Source organism: Bombus affinis, chromosome 17, assembly GCF_024516045.1.
Source record: "Bombus affinis isolate iyBomAffi1 chromosome 17, iyBomAffi1.2, whole genome shotgun sequence".
Classification (NCBI taxonomy): Eukaryota; Metazoa; Arthropoda; class Insecta; order Hymenoptera; family Apidae; genus Bombus; species Bombus affinis.
Window position 1 is genome coordinate 3,218,754 of NC_066360.1, and position 21,665 is coordinate 3,240,418.

At 29.2% G+C, this 21,665-nt stretch overlaps 2 protein-coding genes across 9 annotated transcripts; one reads left to right on the top strand and one right to left on the bottom strand.

The window, feature by feature from the left end:
• The first annotated feature begins 1,393 nt into the window (after nt 1–1,393).
• On the top strand, nt 1,394–17,388 carry LOC126926022 (kinectin). 4 transcript variants are annotated; one of them, XR_007714219.1, is made up of 19 exons: nt 1,394–2,133; nt 2,911–3,073; nt 3,292–3,455; nt 5,682–5,864; nt 6,345–6,666; nt 7,060–7,841; nt 8,043–8,756; nt 8,831–9,000; nt 9,088–9,262; nt 9,592–9,678; nt 9,919–10,167; nt 10,245–10,388; nt 10,467–10,625; nt 10,704–10,826; nt 10,976–11,056; nt 12,451–12,693; nt 14,034–14,073; nt 15,087–15,221; nt 16,158–17,388. XR_007714219.1 is itself a non-coding variant. In XM_050742109.1 (18 exons), the coding sequence occupies exons 1-18, from the start codon at nt 1,408–1,410 to the stop codon at nt 16,199–16,201; spliced, it is 4,569 nt and encodes a 1,522-aa protein (XP_050598066.1). In that variant the 5' UTR covers nt 1,394–1,407; the 3' UTR covers nt 16,202–17,388. The 4 variants fall into 4 exon arrangements, 1 of the variants encoding a protein (XP_050598066.1); XR_007714221.1 differs by lacking the exon at nt 9,592–9,678; XM_050742109.1 differs by lacking the exon at nt 15,087–15,221.
• Nucleotides 17,389–17,792: 404 nt separating this feature from the next.
• LOC126926037 (integrator complex subunit 11) lies at nt 17,793–21,317 on the bottom strand. 5 transcript variants are annotated; one of them, XM_050742151.1, is made up of 6 exons: nt 20,462–20,649; nt 20,121–20,373; nt 19,689–19,941; nt 19,202–19,624; nt 18,309–19,133; nt 17,793–18,218 (listed from the first exon to the last, which is right to left on the bottom strand). In XM_050742151.1, the coding sequence occupies exons 3-6, from the start codon at nt 19,935–19,937 to the stop codon at nt 17,928–17,930; spliced, it is 1,788 nt and encodes a 595-aa protein (XP_050598108.1). In that variant the 5' UTR covers nt 19,938–19,941; nt 20,121–20,373; nt 20,462–20,649; the 3' UTR covers nt 17,793–17,927. The 5 variants fall into 5 exon arrangements, with proteins under 5 accessions (XP_050598108.1, XP_050598111.1, XP_050598110.1 ...); XM_050742154.1 differs by lacking the exons at nt 20,121–20,373; nt 20,462–20,649 and adding an exon at nt 21,180–21,317; XM_050742153.1 differs by lacking the exon at nt 20,121–20,373 and having other exon boundaries at nt 20,462–20,650.
• Nucleotides 21,318–21,665: the final 348 nt, after the last annotated feature.

Genomic DNA, 21,665 nt, shown 5'->3' on the forward strand with positions numbered 1-21,665 from the left:
ATCCCATTATAAAACACTTTACATATACGCACATGCACGCATCGAATATACACTTCGTATACCCGCATAATATATATATGTATATATGTATATACAATTATATATTATATATATATGTAGTATCGGGGCCAAAAGGCCTAAGGTATCGGCCGAACCGTAAGCAAAGTTGCAAGAGCCGCGGCATCGTCGGTACATCAATGTGTTGTTGGGTCTTTTTAAGTGGACAGTTTTCGTGGAAAGGGCCTGCGTGACCCTGGCCACGGGCGTTTCGGGACACGTGTTCCGAAGGACGGGGAAAAGGCAAAGAGACGCTAAAGGCAGAGTTAGTTGAGAAGCCGGAGAGGACGGATGCAAAAGGTGTGCAGAGTGTGAGTTGAGAAGCGAGAGCGAGCGAGTGTAGAAGCCGGAGAGTATGAATCGGGAAGTCGAAAGCCGCCCATGAGAATAAGACGTACAACAACATTGTAATCATTTCGTTGCTTCCAATATCATTTATTAAATCAAAACATCATTACTTGTCCTTTCCTCTAAGACCCATTTAGATACTGCACAAATTTTGGGGGCTCGTCCGGGATCTAGAGCGCTAAATGACAAGTGAAAGTGATATTTCGGAGCAATGAGGGACTACATTGCAGGAGAAGCAGGTTTGACTGACGAGCAGGTGGCTCAGATGCGAATACCTGAGTTGAAAGACGAGCTGAGAAGACGACGGCTAAGATTAGCGGGTAGAAAGCGCGAGCTGGTAGCGCGATTGCTGGCTGCGGTACGTTTAGAGCGGGAACACGGTGCACGAGAAGAAGACGACGACGACGACGATGATTTAGAAGACGACGACGACGATGAGATGGACGTAATTGGGGACCATTTAGACGGCAACGGTCCAGGGAATCACGATCTCAATAGTCAAGATGGCGGAGTTCGGGTGACTCCAGTGGTAAGGCGACGAAGGCAAGACGAGCGTAAGTGCACGGTGTTAACGTTTGAAAACGTGGAAGACTCGTTAAAAAAATTCAGCGGAGATGACCTACCGAATGTAAGCCAATGGATAAGAGATTTCGAGGAAATGGCGGAAGTGTGTGGCTGGTCGGACATCCACATGGTGGTTTTCGCTAGGAAGCTTCTCACAGGCTCTGCTCAAGCTTTCGTGCGCCAAGAACGATGCATGAAGTCCTGGGCGAAGTTTAAAAAGGCGCTGGTAGATGAATTCGAAGACATAGTGACCGGCAGGTACATCAGGAGTTAGCGCATAGAACGAAAAGAGCAGACGAGAGTCTGCTTCAATATATGTATAGTATGCGTGAGATTGCGGGACAAGGAAGAGTCGATACACAGTAGGTAATCGACTATATTATCCAGGGTATTCCCGATGGGGTCACAAATAAAGCTATACTATACGGGGCCAGGAATATGCAGCAATTGAAGGAACGCTTCAAGCAGTATGAAGCGATGAAAAGGGACATGAAGGCGAAAACAAAATTTGGGGAACGCAAGGACGATGAAGCGAAACGATCAGCAATACGGAAGCAGTCGAGGCAAACGAGCAGTGATCCCAAAAGATGCTTCAATTGCGGCGGTGACGATCACTTAAGTGTTACGTGTCCGAAGAAAAAGAAAGGTGTGAGGTGCTTTAGCTACAACGAGTACGTGAAAAAAGTGTCGATAGATGACTGTAAGTCTACATCGTTAGAGGATACAGGCAGTGAGCTTACGTTTATACGATCAGACGAGTATGCGAGGTTAGGATCACCATCCCTAGGAAATTGTAAACTTAGGTTTGATGGTTTGGGTTCCGCTGACAATGAGACCTCGGGTGAATTTACGAAGCTAATGACGGCCGACGGGCAGGCTGACGGTCACGAAGACGCGTCGGATGTATTTAGGGTCAACGTGATAGAACAGACCGACGAGATGGATTTAGCGCACGTAAAGGAACCTTACCACCGTGAAGCGATTCGCGATATCGTTAGGGGGTATAAACCGGAGAAAAAGCAGGACGTCAGGATAACCGCGAACATCGTTTTGAAAAGCGACAAACCCATAGTACGAAGACTGCGAAGACTGGCGCCGTCTGAGAAAAGAGAAATAGATGACTTGGTGAAGTTGCGAAAAAACGAAGGCGATTTTAAGTGTCAGGTATGTCATAGGCCGGGCAAAAATATGGAGTATGCGGATACCCCGAGTAGAAATCCACTGCCGGGTGCTGTGTATGTGGCTGAGTGTGAGGACGGGCTGATTGCACGGTTGAGAAGCGCACAGAACAAGGGCATTGCAGTCCGTAAGATTTTAGATGTCGCAACGTGCAGTCAGGCCGATGGGTATGTAATTAAAAGATTAATCGACGAAGAGTGGGGTGTGAATTTCGAAAAACAGCGTCGTGAGTTACGTGAGGATGCAAAAAGGAAGATCGCTGCGACGCAAGAAGAAAACAGAAGGAATTTCTTACTTGTCCTTGCCTCTAAGACCCATTTAGATACTACATATATATATGTGTATATACACAATATCATTTATTTTTTTACTCTATATTATTACGTGCCATAAAATGATATATATATTTTATGGAAAAGTATATTTAATATAAATATAGAATTAGATTTTTTACTAATTTATAAAGTTAGTAATGGAAATCTTTTTTTTTTTTGAATTAAAGAATACGTGTGTTTAAATATATTACATGTATCATGTACAAAGTATTATTGTACATATCAATAGTACTCAAAGAAAGTTAACTAGAAGATAATATTTCAAGTAAACTATGATAAGATTGTGTAACATCATGCAAGGAATCAAGAACACTTTAGTTAACTGCTTATAGTTAATCTTCTCTTATTATGTACAAATTAATTAATGAAATCTTAAATTATTATTATATAAATTGATTATTATCATATAAGTACTTTACTATTACAGGTAGAAATATATAAAATGGATGTCCAAACAGGATTAGTATATGTAGCAGTAGTAGTCATTTCTGCAGCAGTTATTGTTTTAGTATCAATGTTTGGTATAAAAGAAAAATCTTATGAAGAAGCAATAGCAGAGCAAAGAAAACTTCCTGATGATCTTTTGTTAAGTATGTATAATTCTATCATAATATGATATAAATAATTTACTTGTCAATTATTGAAAAAGGTATTTGTAGTACCTTATTGATTAAATGAATTATATTAAACATATTTTAATATTATTATGGATAATTCTTGGCAGTTAACTTAAATTATTATATTAGAAGTTAGTATGAAACATTTTTATAAATGAATATGGTAATAGTTGTATTAACATTTATTTTAGATAAAAAAGATAAAAGTAAAGAAAAGAAACATAAAAATAAGGCAGGAAAGAAAGTAAAAGAGAAGAAAGAAGAAAAGGAGGAAAAGGAAGATAAAGAAGAGAAACCAGAGCATGTACAATTTGAGGAAAATCCACAAATTTTACCACTAGAGCCATTACTTCGTGTAAGTACATTTATTAAGTATATGATTACCTTTCTTCAAACTTTCAGTTGATGTAAATAACTTTTGTAGAAATATTTGTTTAACTTATGTACAGAGTGTTCTGCAACATCGGAGAACTGCTCAGTTGTGGATTCTGTTGTTTATATACTTTTTGTATAGTTTTCATGTGCAGGATCCACCATCAAAGTAATTCCCCAATGTTGTGTGAGACCCTGTATTTACGTTATTTGTTCAAAAAATAAATAAAACAATCGGAACCAATTAAAATTGCCTACTTAAAAATACATTTGACATTATGTTTGTTAATAAAATAAGTTAAATAATTATCAAATTATTAATTTGCTAAGAAACTTCAATTAGAATAATTGTATTGTTTATCTTTTTTTGTCTGATAAGATAAAAAAATTAAAAAAGAATGTATTGTTTAATATTAATTGAAGTATATAACAAATATAGTTCAGCAATAAGATTGAAGTTCGTTTCTCTAATTTTTAAATATTTATTGTATATGCGTGAATCGCCATGCATATCTATAAATTAAAGATATACACATGCGCTTTTTTATTCTTATGTTTTCATACATTTCATGCATGAAATATGGTATGCTTACATATTGTATGTCACATTTACATATATGTCATTTAAGGTCTTTCTATTCATGATGTATCATATTTCTGGCTAGGTGTCATCCAAACCATAAGGACTAATTATAATATTCTAATGTAACTGTTCGATAACATGCAACATCTTTCTACATTTGTACATCATTTTATCTGAACTAATACATTTATGTTTTACATGGTTTAAAATAACAATCTTACTTAATCAGTGAAATTTTGTTAAAAACACCCAAAAAGTGTAGTTTGTCCCTTTCTATTATTTTTCATCTTAGTTTTTTAATTACTATAGTAATTTTTAAAAATGTACTAATGTGAAATAACTGCACACTCCTATATCAATGTAAAAAATCCAGTTAATAATGTTTTCCCTCTAAAGTCAAATAAATCATATATACATTATATTAAAATGGACATTTGCTCTTTTAAAGAGATAATTTCACTTTTTGTTTGCAGAAAATTTGTATAAAATTAAATTTATTTAATTAACGTATGCAGAAATAAAGTTTTGTAATAAAAAAACAATGTACAAGCAAGTTGTAGTATTTTAAAAACAAATGATTAGTGTTTGCTATACATATAGTAAAATGCATTTTTAAAAATATGTTTACATAATTAAAATTTTCTACATAGTAACATCGTTCTAATTTTATAATTTTTTAATTCTTTATAAATGTATGTAATATAATTAAAATTATGCCATGGTAAGTTAATTTAAATTGTAATGTTGAGTATGTAATGAAATATCTTATCTTGTATTAAAATAACCTCAGGAAATATTTAATATATTTAAAAAAAGTGAAAAGTACAACAAGAATTTATGAATTTTTATATAGATTTACATTAGAAATGAAATAAAATACTAATATAACACGAGACAAGTTATTTAAAGCAAAAGTTTGTTTTTTTGTATATTGCTCATTGATAAACAGTTCTAGGACCTCAAGATTAATTTCTATAAATAACTGTTCCACACATGATAATATCTTATTTTTATTGCTACTTTATCATGTAGATGAAAATTAAGAGAAATAATAAAAAAACATAAAATTCAATTGAATAAAAAATACTCTTTTAGTGATACACTTATATTTTTTAATTATTCATTTCTAGAAATTTGAAAATGCTATTATTGAATAACTAATATTTTCACAATTATATTAAAATTTAGTAGTGGTGAAGAGTATTAACTGTTTTTTCATATTAATATCTTTTTTCCCTTTAAATTGTGAATGATGCAGTGGCTTTATCAATTTCAGGTATATATGTTTGGCAAGAAATCAAAATAAATACAATTTCAAGGTGAAAAATACATCTATAATTTTTATATATAAGTAAACTAAAAGATACTACTATTTTTTTGTAAAAAATATTTTATCTATTGATAAAAACTATAATGATTAATAAAAAAAGCTATAAATTTTTAGCACCTTTATATATACATATATACACAATAACTAACCAACATAAATAATTCTATATGTCCATTTTGATATAATGTAAAATAATATTATATACCTGTTATTATAAAAGTGAAAGTGTATTGCCTTCACTATTTTTAATTAGTTCAATACGTGGGAAACATTTTATATATACATTGAAATCATAGGAGGGTAGCAAAGGAAGTAAGAAGAAAAGCAAGCATGAAAAGGTAAAGCCAATTCTTGTAAATAAAGATGAGCCATTGGTTATTGTGACTGAATTAAGTCCTTCACAACCCCTCTCAACAGAGGTTAATCATTTTGACCTCATTCAACCAAAGGACGACCTCGAACTCATACGGAGTCATAGTGTGAGTGAACTGCTTTTGGTAGAATATTTTATCTCATATGTGTTCCATTCATATTTTCATATTTTGCATAACTTGCTGCTTCTTTAACACTAAAGCTATATATAGTGCTTCTTTTATATCGTTAAAGCATTTTTCAAATTTACCTACGCCTTTAGATTTTAAACTGATTTTAGTCTGATAAATTAATAATATTAAAAAAATTTTAATAAAAAAAGTTTTCATAAATTGAGTTTAAACGTAAACTTTTAAGTTGATATTATACATGATATAATTGTTTATTAACATTTTTGCTACAATATCAAGTTATTCTAATTATTCATTTTTTTCTTGTTGTATGTTCTGTATGTATGTTTTTTTATGAAATTTTATTAACACATGATTTAATACAAAATTAACTATCATATCTTTAATCTTTAGAATTGTCCTATACACAAGTTTAAATACATACCCTAGTATATTTTAATATTGTTTGTTCAACAGAAAGAAAATTTACAACAAATTGGTCAGTCTGAATCAATTATAAATAAATCTCCAAAGGAAACTCCAACAAAAGTAAAGAAGAATGTGAAAGATTCAATGAAAAAGAAGGATGACAATATTAAGGAAGAAAAAAAAGAAACAATTAATAATACCAATACATCAGCAGTAGCTAATAAAGATTCTGTAAAAGAAATTAAAGAACAAAAAGAAACTCCAGTTAGAGATGTAAAAGAAGTTATAAAAGAAACTGTAATTTCTACTCAATCAACAAATAAAGAATCTAAAAAAGCAAAGAAAAAGAATGATATTCTAGCACAAATTAGTAAGTTAATATATTAATTATTTCAATTTCTATATTAATTTCTTTAAATGAATTTAAAAAGTCTATATATGTGTTTTACTTAATGTCTTTTCATTAATTTTTATAATAATTTTTTATGAAAACAGTTTGATTTATTTTTTATTTAATATATTTATTTTACATAAAACAAAATTATATATATATATATATATATATATATATATACACATACAGCCATATTTCTGTTAGTATAGTGTTTAATATTTCTTAAATTAGAGATGATTAATTAAGCTTATGTTATCAACTGAATAAAGTGATTCCATATATTAAACTATCTTATCAAGAAATTTTTATTATCAAGTGCTTATGATATATATGTATCTTTTTTAATTTTGGACTCCTTTTTTACTTTAGGTGGAGATAAGGATGCTGTCAATGTATCTTTATTAATGCCTTTAGTTCAGAAAGCTGAACTTAGCCGTTCTGAAATACAAATTCTTATTGACCTACTTTTAAATAAACAAATGGATAATCCATCAGAACACTCAGAATGGACAGAAGGTCGCGCAGATCCAGTTATTAAATTAAAAAAGCAACTTGCAGAAAAGGAAAAAGCTTTAGCCGATGAACATGAAGCAAATATTGCATTTCAAAATAAATTGAAAGAGTTACGTGCTGAGTTGAATTCTGAAAGGTCTAGATTATCAGCTAATGTAAGACAATTAGAAGAAGCATTAAATGCTAAAGTTACAGAAACTCAAACTCTACATACACGAATGCAACATATCTTGGAAAGTCATGCTGCTGAAAAACAAGGATTTACTAGACAAATTGAACAATTGCAAACTAAAGTAAATGAAAATGCTGCAATTATTCATAAGATGCAAGAGGATCAAGGACAAACTCAAGGGCATATGCAACAAGAGTTGATTGCACAACGTAAACAAATGGAAGTACAATTTGCACAAATGCGTGATAATGAAAATGCATTAAAAGCACAATTAGCTCAAAAACATGTAGAAGTACAAGAATTACAAAGTGAGTTACAAGCAACTTGTGAGAGTAGCACTGCTGAAATAGAAATGTTACGGCAACAATTAGGACTTATGCAAGGTCAATTGATGCATTCAGAAGGACAATTACAACATTTCAAGGAAGCTGGAGATAGACTGCAAGATGTTGCTAGGCAGCTTGAGGTAAGAAAAAATTGATATAAGCCTTTAAAAGGCTTAACATGTCAATTTTTTCAAATAGATAATAATGTGGGTTGTTATTTGTACAGTAAGCTTCTTCCCTTTCCACATTTTTTGTTGATAAAAACAAAGATAAATAATAATTTTTACATTATACAAAGCGTTAATAAATTGCTAATAAAATATTTATATTTATTCGCTTAGGATTCCCATCGTGCACATGCTGATTTAGATCACAGACTAAAAAGCGCTCATCGTCATGAACAGGAACTTCAAAAACAAGTGAATTCATTGCAAAGTGAATTAAATTCTGTAAAAACAGAAGCTAATGATGCTTCAGCATTAAAAACAGAATTGAATAAAGCTCAGTCTGAATTAGTGAAATTAAAATCTGAGCTGTCAGTATCAATGAATGAAGTGAAATATGAGGCAGCTGAAATTACAGCTCTTAAAGTGACACTTGTTGACAGAGAGGAGGAACTGAAAGTATTTCAAGAAAAGCTTATTAACAAAGACAAGGATCTAGAAACATGTAAAGAAGAACTTAACAATGTACGAACTGAACTAAAGCAGTCAACAGAAAATATAACACAGTTGGAAACACAGTTAAAGGCAGTACAGAAGAATTTAGATACTGTACAAGATGAACTTAACAAGACAACAAAAAGTCTAGAAATAGCACAAGGCGACGTTAATACTAATCAATCGAACATGGAGAAGTTAGAGGAACAGTTAAAGCAGTCTCGAAATGAATTAGAAGAAACACGTGCCGAACTCAAAGCTGTAAATGAAACAACGAATGAAATGAACATGTTAAAGGCAGAGATAAATAGGTTACAGAAACGTGATCAGCGATTAAGTGAAACTCAGTTACAGATTACACGACTGCAAGAAGAAAATGATAAACTTTCTATACAGGTATCATTTATTTAAATATCGACATAAATGTAAATTATATTTCGTTGAAAATATACGGATTATTTTTTTTTCAGCTCACAAATCTCGCAGATTTGCAAAAGCAACTTAAGCAATTACAAGAAGAAAATGAATCACTGGCTTCTCAATTAGCAGCAACTACTGAACGTCCAGCTGCAGAAGGCCGCGAAAATGGAATTGATGATAATGTTCAAAAGAATGTACAACTTGTAGAACAAACCAATTTGTATGTATAAGTCTATTCTAAAACACTTAATTTAGTGTATTTTGATTCTTGACGATCAGTCTTTCCTACATCAATTATATTTTAAAGGTTGGCCCAAAAGGAGAGTCAATTAAATGCTTTAAGAACTGAATTAACACATAAAGAAGTGGAACTGGATCAATTAAATACTCAGATTGATGCATTACGAAGTGATGTAAACAATCAACGTACTCTTGCTGCCCGTTTAAATAATGAATTGGAAGCACAAAGGTCCAAAAATAATGTAAGTTATAATATGTATAGATAATCTTTTCCCAGTATATTTATTTAAGATATATGTACAGGTATATATATGTGTGTATATATATGTTAATACTACCAACACGTAAGTGGTTAAATTGTTATATGAATATGCAGTTAAATTTTTACATAAAAATATTTTTTTATATTTATGTATTTTTGCAATCAATTTTTATTGCTTCCATCACTTTGCCAACCTCCTCTTAATTTTTAAATTTCAAAAGAATTCTTTAAATATATTTGTCAGTCGTTTATATGAAATATCTATCTCAAAGTTTTACACTGATCTTCATTTCTTTATGGTTGGAACAGGAATTACGTGTAAAAAACTGGAAAGTGATGGAAGCTCTTTCCGTCGCCGAATTGCGTGCTAAATCTAATAATGGGAAAAACTTTGATGTAAGTCCCCATTTTACCTATCTTAATCTTTATTCTTTTCTTTCTAAATTTAGAATTGATCTGTTTGTTTTTAATATTTTATATATGTATAATTGAATAAATTATAATCTCTCACCTACCCTCTCACCCCTTTTTCCCTCCACACTCTCTCTAAAATATGAATATTATACATGTATATTCATTCATTTGTTCTCTTTAATAAAGTAGATCAAATTTAAATGAATATCAATTAATTTTTAGAAAATTACACAAAAAGTAAAAGCAGAAGAAGAAAAGTTAACAAAGGCTTTACTAGAAAGGATATTCCCAGAAATAAAAGTATCTGAAAAATCACATGAGCTGTGGCTCAAAGTTTTTGAAGAAAAGGTGAATACAGTTTTTACTGAATTGAAGAAAAAAAATACTACTGATAATCATTCAGAATTAGAAAAACAAAATAAAAATTTACAAGATATGGTTTCGCATTACAAACAAATTATCGATGATACGGTAAGTTTCTATTGCATTTGTAACATGTTCTTGTTAAATTTTTACTTCGATTGTATTTATCAAAAATGTATTTACAGGAAGGTATGCTTAATAAGCTGCAAAGTCATGTAGAATCAGAGGAAACAAGGTGGGAGTCACAGCTTCGACAGAAAGAAAGTGAGGTAGCAGGTCTTAGAATTGAATTGAATGAACTCATGAGTAAATTAAATATAAATGAAAAGGTAAGCTCTGTAAAAATATAAAAATGCATTTATCTTTAATATTTCGAAATGTAAGTAAATAATTTCATATGTTTGTAGTTACAAGATAAGGTAGTAGAATTGGAAACCAGACTAAAAGAAGCAGAATCTTTTAAAGAACAAGCTAATGCTGAATTATTGACACATAGATCCACACCAAAATCGGTTTTGAATGAAGTAGATACACATGATTTAGGTACATTAGAAAAGCTTCAAGAGGTAAATCAATAAAGAAATAAATAATTACTTGAATATGCTGAATAACACGTCATAAAGCTATTGTTACTTTAATTATAGGAAAAAGCACGATTGTCAGAAGAACTTCAAATAGAATGTAACAAAAGAGCAGCAGTAGATGCAGAATTGGATAAATTACGATGTGTAGTTACACAACTTCATCAAAAAATGTCACAACTTAAGGTATTATATATGTAATGTATATGCATATGTATATGAACAGTGTGAATGTTACATATTTTTGAAATTAAATTATAAAATATTGAAATTAATTATAAAATACTATATATTTTTAAATTGTAAATATTATTAAGGATTTCTGTTAATTTTAGAGTGAAGTTTATGGAGGTTGTAGCAGTTCAGAACAGCCAATATTAAATGGACCGCCAGCTTCTGAATGTTCTAACTCCGAGGTTAGTATACATTGATTTTAAATGTTCCATAAGTGTCATAATTAATTTTTGTCCAGTGCCTTTTGTATAAAAAAGTTAAAAAGCTTATGTTATAGCTGTAATGACAAATATTATGGCTATAATGCGAAAATGTAAAAAACTACATAATGCTGCAAAATTCTGACGTGATGTATCAATTATAATTAATTTGTGAAATTAATTACTAACAACAGACTTTTTGTGTTTTGCTGTTATTGTACTATATGTAATGATTATATGGTAACAATTTATATATAGATATTATTTTGTAAAAGTCAATTAAATACTTAACCGGTTCAGTGGAAAGTAAACATTTTCTATTATGAAGTTTTCTTCAATTGAAACATGAAATTTACTTGATGTAATATGATTCTAGTGATTGGGGTTAGGTTGTCTTTTACAAAGTATTATCTACGAAAAATTCGTTGTTTATTAGATACGTAATATAGGCAATCAAATTGATAAATTAATGGGGAATACATAACATTGTATTGAATATAGTTAAATCATATTAAATTTTATTTTATTAATACTAGTAGCAAGAGAAAAAGCCCAAATATATATATAATTGTAGACCTTCGAATTTGGCTGCTAAATTTTTTAAATTCAACAAACTCAAATGTGGTATTATTGCCTGCACATATTAATTTAATTCATATATATACATAATTTCATTTAATATATTATACATATTAAACTCATATATGCCAATTATTCAATGATACCACAATTTATACCTATATTATACTTTTGTGCATTTAATGAAATTTCGATATTATACTATCGCTAACAACAACGATTAATTTGCTAATGTTGCTTATTAGCAACTACTATTACTATTTTATAGATATTTTGTGTATAGTTTTGTATTTAGAAAAATGATATAAAAAATTTACATTTTTGATTTAATACGAACATGAAATTGTTTTCGGAAAAGAAAATATTACTTTGTCAACCTATAATTATATAGTTCTTATAGAAAAAAAGTTATACATTTATAAATAAAACATACATTTTATTACATTTATTCATGTGCCAAAAATGTAAATTTTTTTAATAGTATAAAAAAATATCTGCTTTCGAATTCCATCATTTTTCTAAATGCAAAGAAATTTTATGGATCATATATTATTTTGAAATAATATAAGAAAAATATGTGAATTATTCTAATAAAATATAAAAAGTTGAAGTTTTTTATCAAATAGATATGTATCAGCAATTTGATTGTTGTGTATCATTTGATGTTTGAACCATCTCTATTAACAGAACGACAATTTTGAAAATTTTTCTTTCCTTCATACATTAAAAAATTTGATAAATTGTCGTCACCTAATGTAATATGTGGTGAGTTAAATAATTATATATCTGAAATGCAGCTCCCACTAGCAACACAGACTCTGATAGCTGCATTAGAAAATATTCTTCTCAAGAATACAGAGTTCGCAAATTGTTCCATAACCAAGCCTATCAATTTGGTTCAGTCTCAACAAGAAATTGACAACAGTCCCCTTACTACAAAATACTCCTCCAAATCTTGTCATATGACAGATCACAACACACAGGCTAGCTGGAATCCATTGATGGGCCAGCAGCATAAAAAGCACAAGAAAAAAAGGAAGGTAAACTCCAAAACTGTGAAAAGAGGAACAAATATTACTGGCTCTGTTACTGTATAGGTGCACTTCAGTTAGTTATTAAAATATGAAACATTTTTATTTGGGCTCAGTATTACAATGAATGTTATTTCAATTATTATTTTGTGTTTTATTAGTCCCAATTATTGCATTCATTACAAACGCTTGCTCTTTGCATTGTAACTGAATGTTCTATAATATTGCAATATAAATTACATAATATATAATTTTTAAACGTATGCTGCAACATTTAGAAATATCAATACTAGAAACAATTTTTTGGTATTATATACATAAGATAATAACAATTCCTTGTGATAATCCTGAGACCTGTGTTATTATTTTATTATAATATTACAGAGTATTATTTGGTAGTCTATAATTTAAACAGTATTTTCTAGTAGATCTATTCTTCATGTATCTCAATAATTTCACTGTTACATACTTTATTGTGGCTGTTCATAATAAGCATTAAGAGCAACCATTTACAAGTGATCTGTAGTTATACACAAAATGATGAATTTATATATACATATAAGATTGTGTTTTATAATCATACATATAAACACTTATTATATATTGGTTTTATGTATAGTAAAATAGTATTCTGCACAATTTATTAAAAATTACTTAAATACGATTTATGTTTGATCAATGTATGTATATGTATATATACACACTCATATATATATATTGGCTTTAAATTATTAATTTCATATGATTTAAAAATGAAAGATTAAAATGGCAGTACTAATGACAGTAAAACTTTATATTTTGCTATACTTTTATGTAGTGGATTTGTTTATGAAATGTGTACAAACACATAATATCTATAATATTTAATAAGCTACGATATTCGTGATATATCTATCGAAAGTGTATGCTAGCAGCATTTTATATATCATATATGCATTTTGTTTTAGTTTATTTCGTTCTGAAAGGAGGAAATGCGAATAGCGTATGTATTGCAGCAAGCATCCTACCTAATTTTGTACAACAAGGTTTTCTAAAAGTGAAAATAAATTATTTTTTAGGAAATTATCTATTATGAAATCATTTAGTATTGCAAAACAAGTTTCAAGAATCATTGGCAATTTTAGTTTGGAAAACTCGATGCAAACTGTAATAACATACTTGTCCCATTGTCCCAGTGTTTGTTTCATAGAAGATAAAAAAGTATTTAAGATTTGCTTAAAATAGCGGTTATTATTAAAACAGCAGCGATTCATCGTGACTCCACGATTAATAAGAACATTTGCTTTGACGTACGAAATCTCATGCTATAACGATGAATAACAATTTTGTTATTTTGATTGTTCTGACAGTCCACTAAGAAACCCATGGCAAAACGGCGCAGATTCGCAGGTATGCAAATCAAAGTATGAGATTCTGGAACTTTTCCTTCTTTTGAAAGGGTTGATGGTAGACTGCTATTAGCAGTTTATGCCAGGTCTTATTACAATAGTCTATTTAAAAATATTAATTTACGTTGCACCACACATTATTTTTTGTAGTATTAAATGTTATGTTCTTTTTTTAATGGGCACTATTTTATTATTTGCTTACAATTAGTAGCATTTCTACAACCAAGGAATAACAAACATAATTACTCAATAATTGAGTTATTTATAATATGTTAGACAGACTGATATTTTATAATATATTTAATATTATTTTCTTTTTTATTAAAAATTTATTAGTTATGCTAAATATGTGTCCAAAGCGACACTTTTTGTTAATATCTATAAAATATAATAGTTATAATTCAGATGTTTTGAAATTTCTAAGAATTGCAAATTTATTCTTATATTTTTAGCTAGATATCTCTGGTTACACATAAATATTTAATTACATGTAACATAAGTAAAATTTTATCACATATTGTGTAATATCTTTTGTATTATACTTGTACATATTTCATTTGATAAATTCTCGAATTTCTTAAAGATATTTTCGTTAATGATTTTTTATTATTAGCTGTTTTAAGTTATGAGCTATCATAATGTGTGTGTCCCCTGAAATATGTTGCACATATGTTGTTTAGATCTCATTAGCTTTATACTTTATTTGATCATGTAGTTTGAATGTCTTGCATCTTGTCTGTCCCAATATGTTGTTAAGAGAGATCAATTTCATATATTTTTATTTTCAATTACATCAAATTTTACATATTATGAAACTTGTCACATTATGGTACAGTGTTATTTGTACTGATGTAAAATATAATCATGTGTCCATCAAATAATTTTAGAATAAATAAAAAATTAATAAATTTAGAATAAATAAATAAAATCAATGCCGTATGGATAGTAAGGAAACTAATTGATTTGTCTAATATCAACTATTCACTTCTAGAAAGCGCAATATTTTTTATATAGATATAGAAAAGTTGTACAAAGACGAACAAAAGTTTATAACATTGCCGGTGCGGAAAGGAGCGATGCGAAGATGATGGGTATCAAAGAACATGCATAGCTACATGTGGATCAATTTTTATGAACACAAACACTGGGGTAAAGGGCACACTATAAAGAAATTTTATGTTTGCTCTATCAAATTGATTATGTGATTTTTCATTAATTTGAATCATAAATAGTTATTCATTATAGTTTTCCATCATTGTTATATTTTATTTTCATAATTTGCATCGCTTTTGCTCTTATATGTTTAATTAACTTTTTTTACAGATGGTAAACACATTATTGGACATAACATAGCATTTTTTTTTAGCAGCCACAATGTTTAGTAAGAAACATGCTTATATTAATAGATAACAAATACTATTAGTATTATTTTGCTATATAGTTAAGTTTATGCTGTTTGATTTAAATTTTGTAATATTAAATTAATGTAAGAAAATAATTTAAAAAGTGCTAATTTCTTTATTTTGAAATTTTTACTTTCTCTAAAAGTTCAAACAGCATGAATGTTATTCAAGCTTTTTAAGTGATCCGTTTATATATTTTTTGCTTGCAGTAATATATATGTATATATATATATGTATTTGTGTAATCCTCACATGTGCAATTAATATTTTATTAGCTAACTAAGATATTTAATATTGCTTTTGTGTACGGTGATGGATTCTATTCAATACAGTTTTAATATTGCGTGCTAATTTATTAGCATATGCTGCTAAAAAGGGTATGTGTAGTAATGTATAAAAATGTATCATACAAGTAATATATAAAATTAAAATATAAATAAGCACGCAAAAAGTAATCAGATATATTGTGTTAGTTTTTATTTCCAGTAGATATATTCTCACCTATCTATTCGTAGCATATACACAATAAAATTAATAACATTGAAATCAATAATGAATCAGAAAAGTGAATTGGCTGTTTTGTATCTGCTGGAATAAATGTACAATTAGTTTCAATTTTTATCTATATAAATTTTTTTTCAAGCATAGGATAATATGATAAACATTTTAATGTATTTTTCAGGGTGGTTCAAGAAAAAAATAACTTTAAAGAACAAGCTGCGTTAACGCAGCACAACACCAGATAATTGATAAAGAAAATACACAAGAAATTGCATATGCTCCAATACTACATAAACATCAATGGTAAATTTTGCTATTGAGAAGACTAATATCACGATGGAAGTATGATGAATAATGTTTCATATGGAAAGAATATATTATTTTATTATATGGAAAGAGATATAAATAATGAACTTTGTAGTTAGACACTAAGAAATAATGAAACTGCTGTTTGTCACAATTACACAATTAATAGATATTAAAAAAGCATAATTAAAAATTTATTAAAACCATGCATTGTAAATTACAGAACAATAGTAGTTATTGTTTAAATATTATTTCTGTTACATAAAGCATGTTCATCAGGCGTGTTTGAAGCCTTCATAATTTATTTAAAATTTATTATTCATAAAATCATTTATAGAATAAAATGTACGTGCATATGTATAAATGTACGTCTAATGGAACGCACGAATTCTAATTTTGAGTAGGTAACGCAAGTATTTTTACGTTCATTTTTTTAAATTAATAGCGAACAATTAGCAGAGTTTTAGATTATTTTCATATTGTTAAAGAATTTGTATACAAAGTTGTAATCGTTAATGAACTAATGTGCAATAAATATGTTTGTGCGATTATTAGTATAAAAGTATATAGAGGGAAATCAATACGTTGCAAATTCACGAACACGTAATTAATTTCGTAAAATATGAAAAAAATTTAATAAATCAACTCTAGCGAACTTATAAATCTGTTCAAAAATGTGTTCGAACAAGATGTTTTGAATATATTAAAATATAACGAAGTATACAAATTATATTAACAAATTTATGTTTTAAATAATTTGTAAGTACGAAATTTGAGCAATGACATAGAGTAGACCGTATGTAAATGGGGCATTTAAAAGAGCGTTTGTTAAAGTTTTTATGTGTTAGTTTATTTTACAAAACAATATAATTTTTATTATAATCTACGTTACAAGATATGAAATAGGTGATAATACTCTATTTATAATATATTAAACACTTGTTTCTTAAAGTATCATTGTTTCGTTTATTTACAAAATTGTGTAAGATTTAACACACATAGTACTTATTTATATTTTACATTTAGCAAAGTACATAATAAGATTATTGTTTTATTTCACATTACGCAATATACACATTTCAATAATAATTTGTAATTATAGTGAACGATGTAAATTATTTATTCACATTTTATAACAATCCCAAGTTTCAAAGTAAAATACCTTCAATCAAATAATTTTAACCAAATACCTCCTATAATGGTTATTCAATATATTTCTTCAGTTTTTGATAATATCATAAAAAGTGCAGTAATAGTATTTTTTTTAATGGTATTTAGCTTAAAGTACAAAAAGGAGTAAAAAATGGTATTTATTCTATATAAATAATTAGGTAATCAATATACGATACTATATTGAAAAAGATATTTTTGATCTATCAATATTCACAATTATAATAGTACAATACAACACGATAAAATACAATACAATATAATGCAATTATTTTAATTCATTTTTTAAAATGAATTAATGACTTAATCTGTGATGAATAAGTATATAAAACACATAGAATTTATAATTTATATCTATATACACTTTATTCAACATAGCAGTATCACAGGTTACAAGAAGTCTTAAGATCCATTATGTACCAATTAAGTAATTGATTATTTTTGTTTTTAACATATTTAATCATCAGATCATTGCTTAGTTTAGCATAGTTTGTAAAAATCCTAGAATGTAACTACCCAAATCTTCATCTTGATTTGTCCATGAAACATACACGCTTTTTTGATCATCTTCATCACCTTCTACCTTTACTAAAACAGATTCGACAGATATTGATCCATCTGTTAATTGAACTGTCCAGCCTGGTAATCTCTCTTTCAGTGGTTGTAATAATTTTAAAGTCGTTGAATGTGCTGGACCAGGATCCCTTACTTGTACAGTGGATGTAAATCGTACTATATGTTTAGTTATACCTGCTGCTTTTGTCACCTTAAAACAAATTTTCAATTATTTATTATGTATAGCTTAACAAATATATAAGTATATATTATCGATAATTGAACGGAACGTGATAATTACTTCATCTGCGTCCACAAGACATACTCCATCTTCTCGTAACATTAAAACACTGTGAAGTAATCTTCGTCGCTTAGGATCTGGTGGCAAAGCCGAATATCTTTTGGCTTCAGACTTTAATAATGCTAAAGAAGCGTCTACTGGCACTTTGGCAATGGTTGTAATAACACAAGTTTCTCCATTTGCAGGATTGTAACAATTTGTTCCAAATTCTTGTTTTATTTTTTCTTTTAAAAACTCCATTTTAGCAAATTCTCCATGTACAAGCATAACGTTTTTTGGCTCACAATATTGTATTAATTGCATAATACCTTTTGCATCTGCATGTGCAGAGAAAGACATATACTCTACTGCCATTTTGACTTCGACAATCTGTCTGTTTTCAAATTCAATTCTTCTAGAACCATTTAAAACTTTATGTCCAACAGTGCCTTGAACGCAAAATCCAGGCATAATAACCATATTTGCTTCGTTTGGAGCCCATTTCTTAAAAATTTGTAAAGATAATCCTGCATGCAACATGCCTGGTGTAGCAAATACTACCATAGCTCCAGGATTATCAATATATGCTTTATCAAATGGTTTTATATGTTTAAAATCAAACATATTTCTTTGCACAAAAGTTTTCTTAATTTTTTGATTAGTCCAAGTAATAAACATTTTATAATAATTATTCGCTTTTTCAGTTAATCCTAAAGCAAAATATACAGGAACTTTTAAATTCATTCGCTCCCAATATGTTTCTAATAATATACATAATTCTTGTGCACGTCCAAGAGCAAATACAGGAATTAATACTTTGCCACCTCTATCTATGCATTCATGAACCTAAAAGATAAATTTATAAGTTTCATGTAAAATCTAATACACGTGTAGTATTAATAATATCAACATACTTTCTTTAAGAAGTCTCTTTCTCTACATCTTTTAGAATCTCTGATAGTTGTTGCATATGTTGACTCTGATATTAATAAGTCTGGTCTACATTTATCTATCCAAGCAGCACCTAAATGCCTATCAGGAGTCATATTGTAATCCCCAGTATAAACGATTGATTGTGAACCAACTCGAATCCAAAACATTGCAGCACCAAGTACATGTCCTGCATAATATGCTTTTATTTCCAGTTCCGAATCAACCATCACAGATTGATGCAATGTAACAGCAATGACCTTTTTCATACAATCTTTTATCATTTGTGATGTAAAGAAGTTGCTTTCTCCTTTACGTTCTACTGCAACTTTTCTCATATCTTCGAGTAAGATCGGTGCAATGGCTTTTGTTGGATGTGTCATATAAATTGGTCCAGTATACCCTACCTGCAAATGCAATCATTTTGTCAAAGATCATGTTTTAATATGTAACTTTTATGATCTATATTACCATTTCTGTAAAGTATGGGAGGGCACCACAATGATCTAAATGAAAGTGTGATATAATCACACAGTCTATGTAATTAGTCGTTGGTCCTTCTGGGATTATGTATGAAAAATCTGGGAATCGTCTTTCATCATTGAATCCCATGTGCATGCCACAATCCAACATAATGTTCTTTCCACCCATTGATACAAGAATACAACTCCTTCCAACATCTTGACCAGCTCCCAAAGGGGTTACTTTGATATCTGGCATTTCTCTAAATAATGTATCTCAGTTAAAATAACCTATTCACTTCATTTGTTTATATATTATCATATAATAGAAAAATATCTATTATAATAAGGAAAATTAGTTTCATAAAAATAGAGAAAATATTATTATTAAACTTGTAATCAATGATATAGTAAACTTTCTATCATTACAGTTGTTACCTACAGTATCAGTCCTTTCACTGATAGGCTATTTAAAAGATTTATTTGATATGTTATTAAAAACGATCAATTCACAAATATTAATTAGTCATCTTTTATTTCGTTGCTATTTTTGTATAATGAAGGACAAACCGAGTATCAGTCCTTGTTGCTTCATGATATTAACCTATACTTTTACCGCGTCTTTACCGCAGACGAGATACAGAATGTAAGTGACTAATAGAATGCGACCAATGTAGTAGCGGCCTAAATTAAAACTAAAATCTTCTATGAAATTACAAATAAAATATAGAGAGGATATTCTATAATCGCAGAAGAAGTGTAGACTTTTATTCTTATACATACTTCTGCTTTAAAAAATTGCGATACAATCTATCAATAACGTAAGCATAAATTATGCCCGATAAGTAATCAATTAATGAAGAGAGCAAGAAAACCAGCAGATGGAATAACGAAAGCTGTACGAGCAGTGTTGGTAAAACGGATAAAAGTAAAAGTGAAATCAGAAGCTATTGTACAGAGAGAGAGAGAGAGACCACGTGTTCATCGATCCACGTGTTCTACTCAATGATAACCATGGATGATAAACAATGTCGTCATCGATAACAAATCAATGTTCAAGCCGAGCCTGTGCAAGCGCTGTGTACGTGAAAATCAACAGGGACGTATGAATCTTCATGTGCGTCCTGCTCCGTAATTTGCTGATGATTCTATACAGTAATTGTTCAATATATCTAATATATATTTCATAAGTTCATGTAACCGTACTGTTCGTATTACCAATTTAATACGGTACACATAATTTTATAAAAATAGATATATGGAATATACACATATATCGGACTAATACTACGACTTATAAGATTTGTTTATTTGCATTTTTTCACGTTGTGGAAAGTATCTAGTAAACTTTGGTTGTAAAATTCTGTTCTTGATAAAGATTGTTTTGAAACACATCCATAATATGTACAAAATTCTATGATTCCATTTGTAGAGACGTGGTTTATCTATTGTTCTTGTTTTACCTATAATAAACATTGATATTTTATGTACAGTTACCTACATGATCGATCGACACTCAAGAATTTTTAAAGTAGCGTTGCGCCTGTATCATGTCCAACCTTCTTCCACCGGACTGTGGAAACACGTTCCTGCCCCTGGATCGTTAGACGCAGTTTCACCAGTAGCCTCTTGTACGACTACAGTGAATAATTAAGTAAATTAATATTGTAAAAATGAGGAAGCACTCGTGGCGATTTGGTTTGAGAATTTTCTATTTTGTAGCTACATATGGTAAACTAGAGTTGCAAGATAGAATGAATAATCCACTTTGATAGTCCTTCTGGCTTTTAGAGTCAGGATATATTAATAAGGAATAAAACTAACATAAGAATATGACAAGTTTCAAATTTGTCAAAAAAAGAAAAACAAGTGGCGTTTTATATTATTTTAGAAATTCGAGACGCGATAAATTTTGAATACAAACGCAAGACTTGCGGATTTTCCCGATTTCCTAAATCACAACTATCTGGGAAGGTATGAAGGGCAG

What these genes read in the sequence shown, in the direction of transcription:
- LOC126926022 (XM_050742109.1), top strand. Translation starts at nt 1,408, where the DNA reads ATGCAGCAATTGAAGGAACGCTTCAAGCAGTATGAAGCGATGAAAAGG. An exon ending in TGATATTCTAGCACAAATTA is followed by an intron (nt 6,667 to 7,059) that starts GTAAGTTAATAT and finishes TTTTTACTTTAG; the next exon opens with GTGGAGATAAGGATGCTGTC. An exon ending in ATAATGGGAAAAACTTTGAT is followed by an intron (nt 9,679 to 9,918) that starts GTAAGTCCCCAT and finishes ATTAATTTTTAG; the next exon opens with AAAATTACACAAAAAGTAAA.
- LOC126926037 (XM_050742154.1), bottom strand. Translation starts at nt 19,937, where the DNA reads ATGCCAGATATCAAAGTAACCCCTTTGGGAGCTGGTCAAGATGTTGGA. An exon ending in TCCCATACTTTACAGAAATG is followed by an intron (nt 19,625 to 19,688) that starts GTAATATAGATC and finishes TTGCATTTGCAG; the next exon opens with GTAGGGTATACTGGACCAAT. An exon ending in GTCTTGTGGACGCAGATGAA is followed by an intron (nt 18,219 to 18,308) that starts GTAATTATCACG and finishes ATTTGTTTTAAG; the next exon opens with GTGACAAAAGCAGCAGGTAT.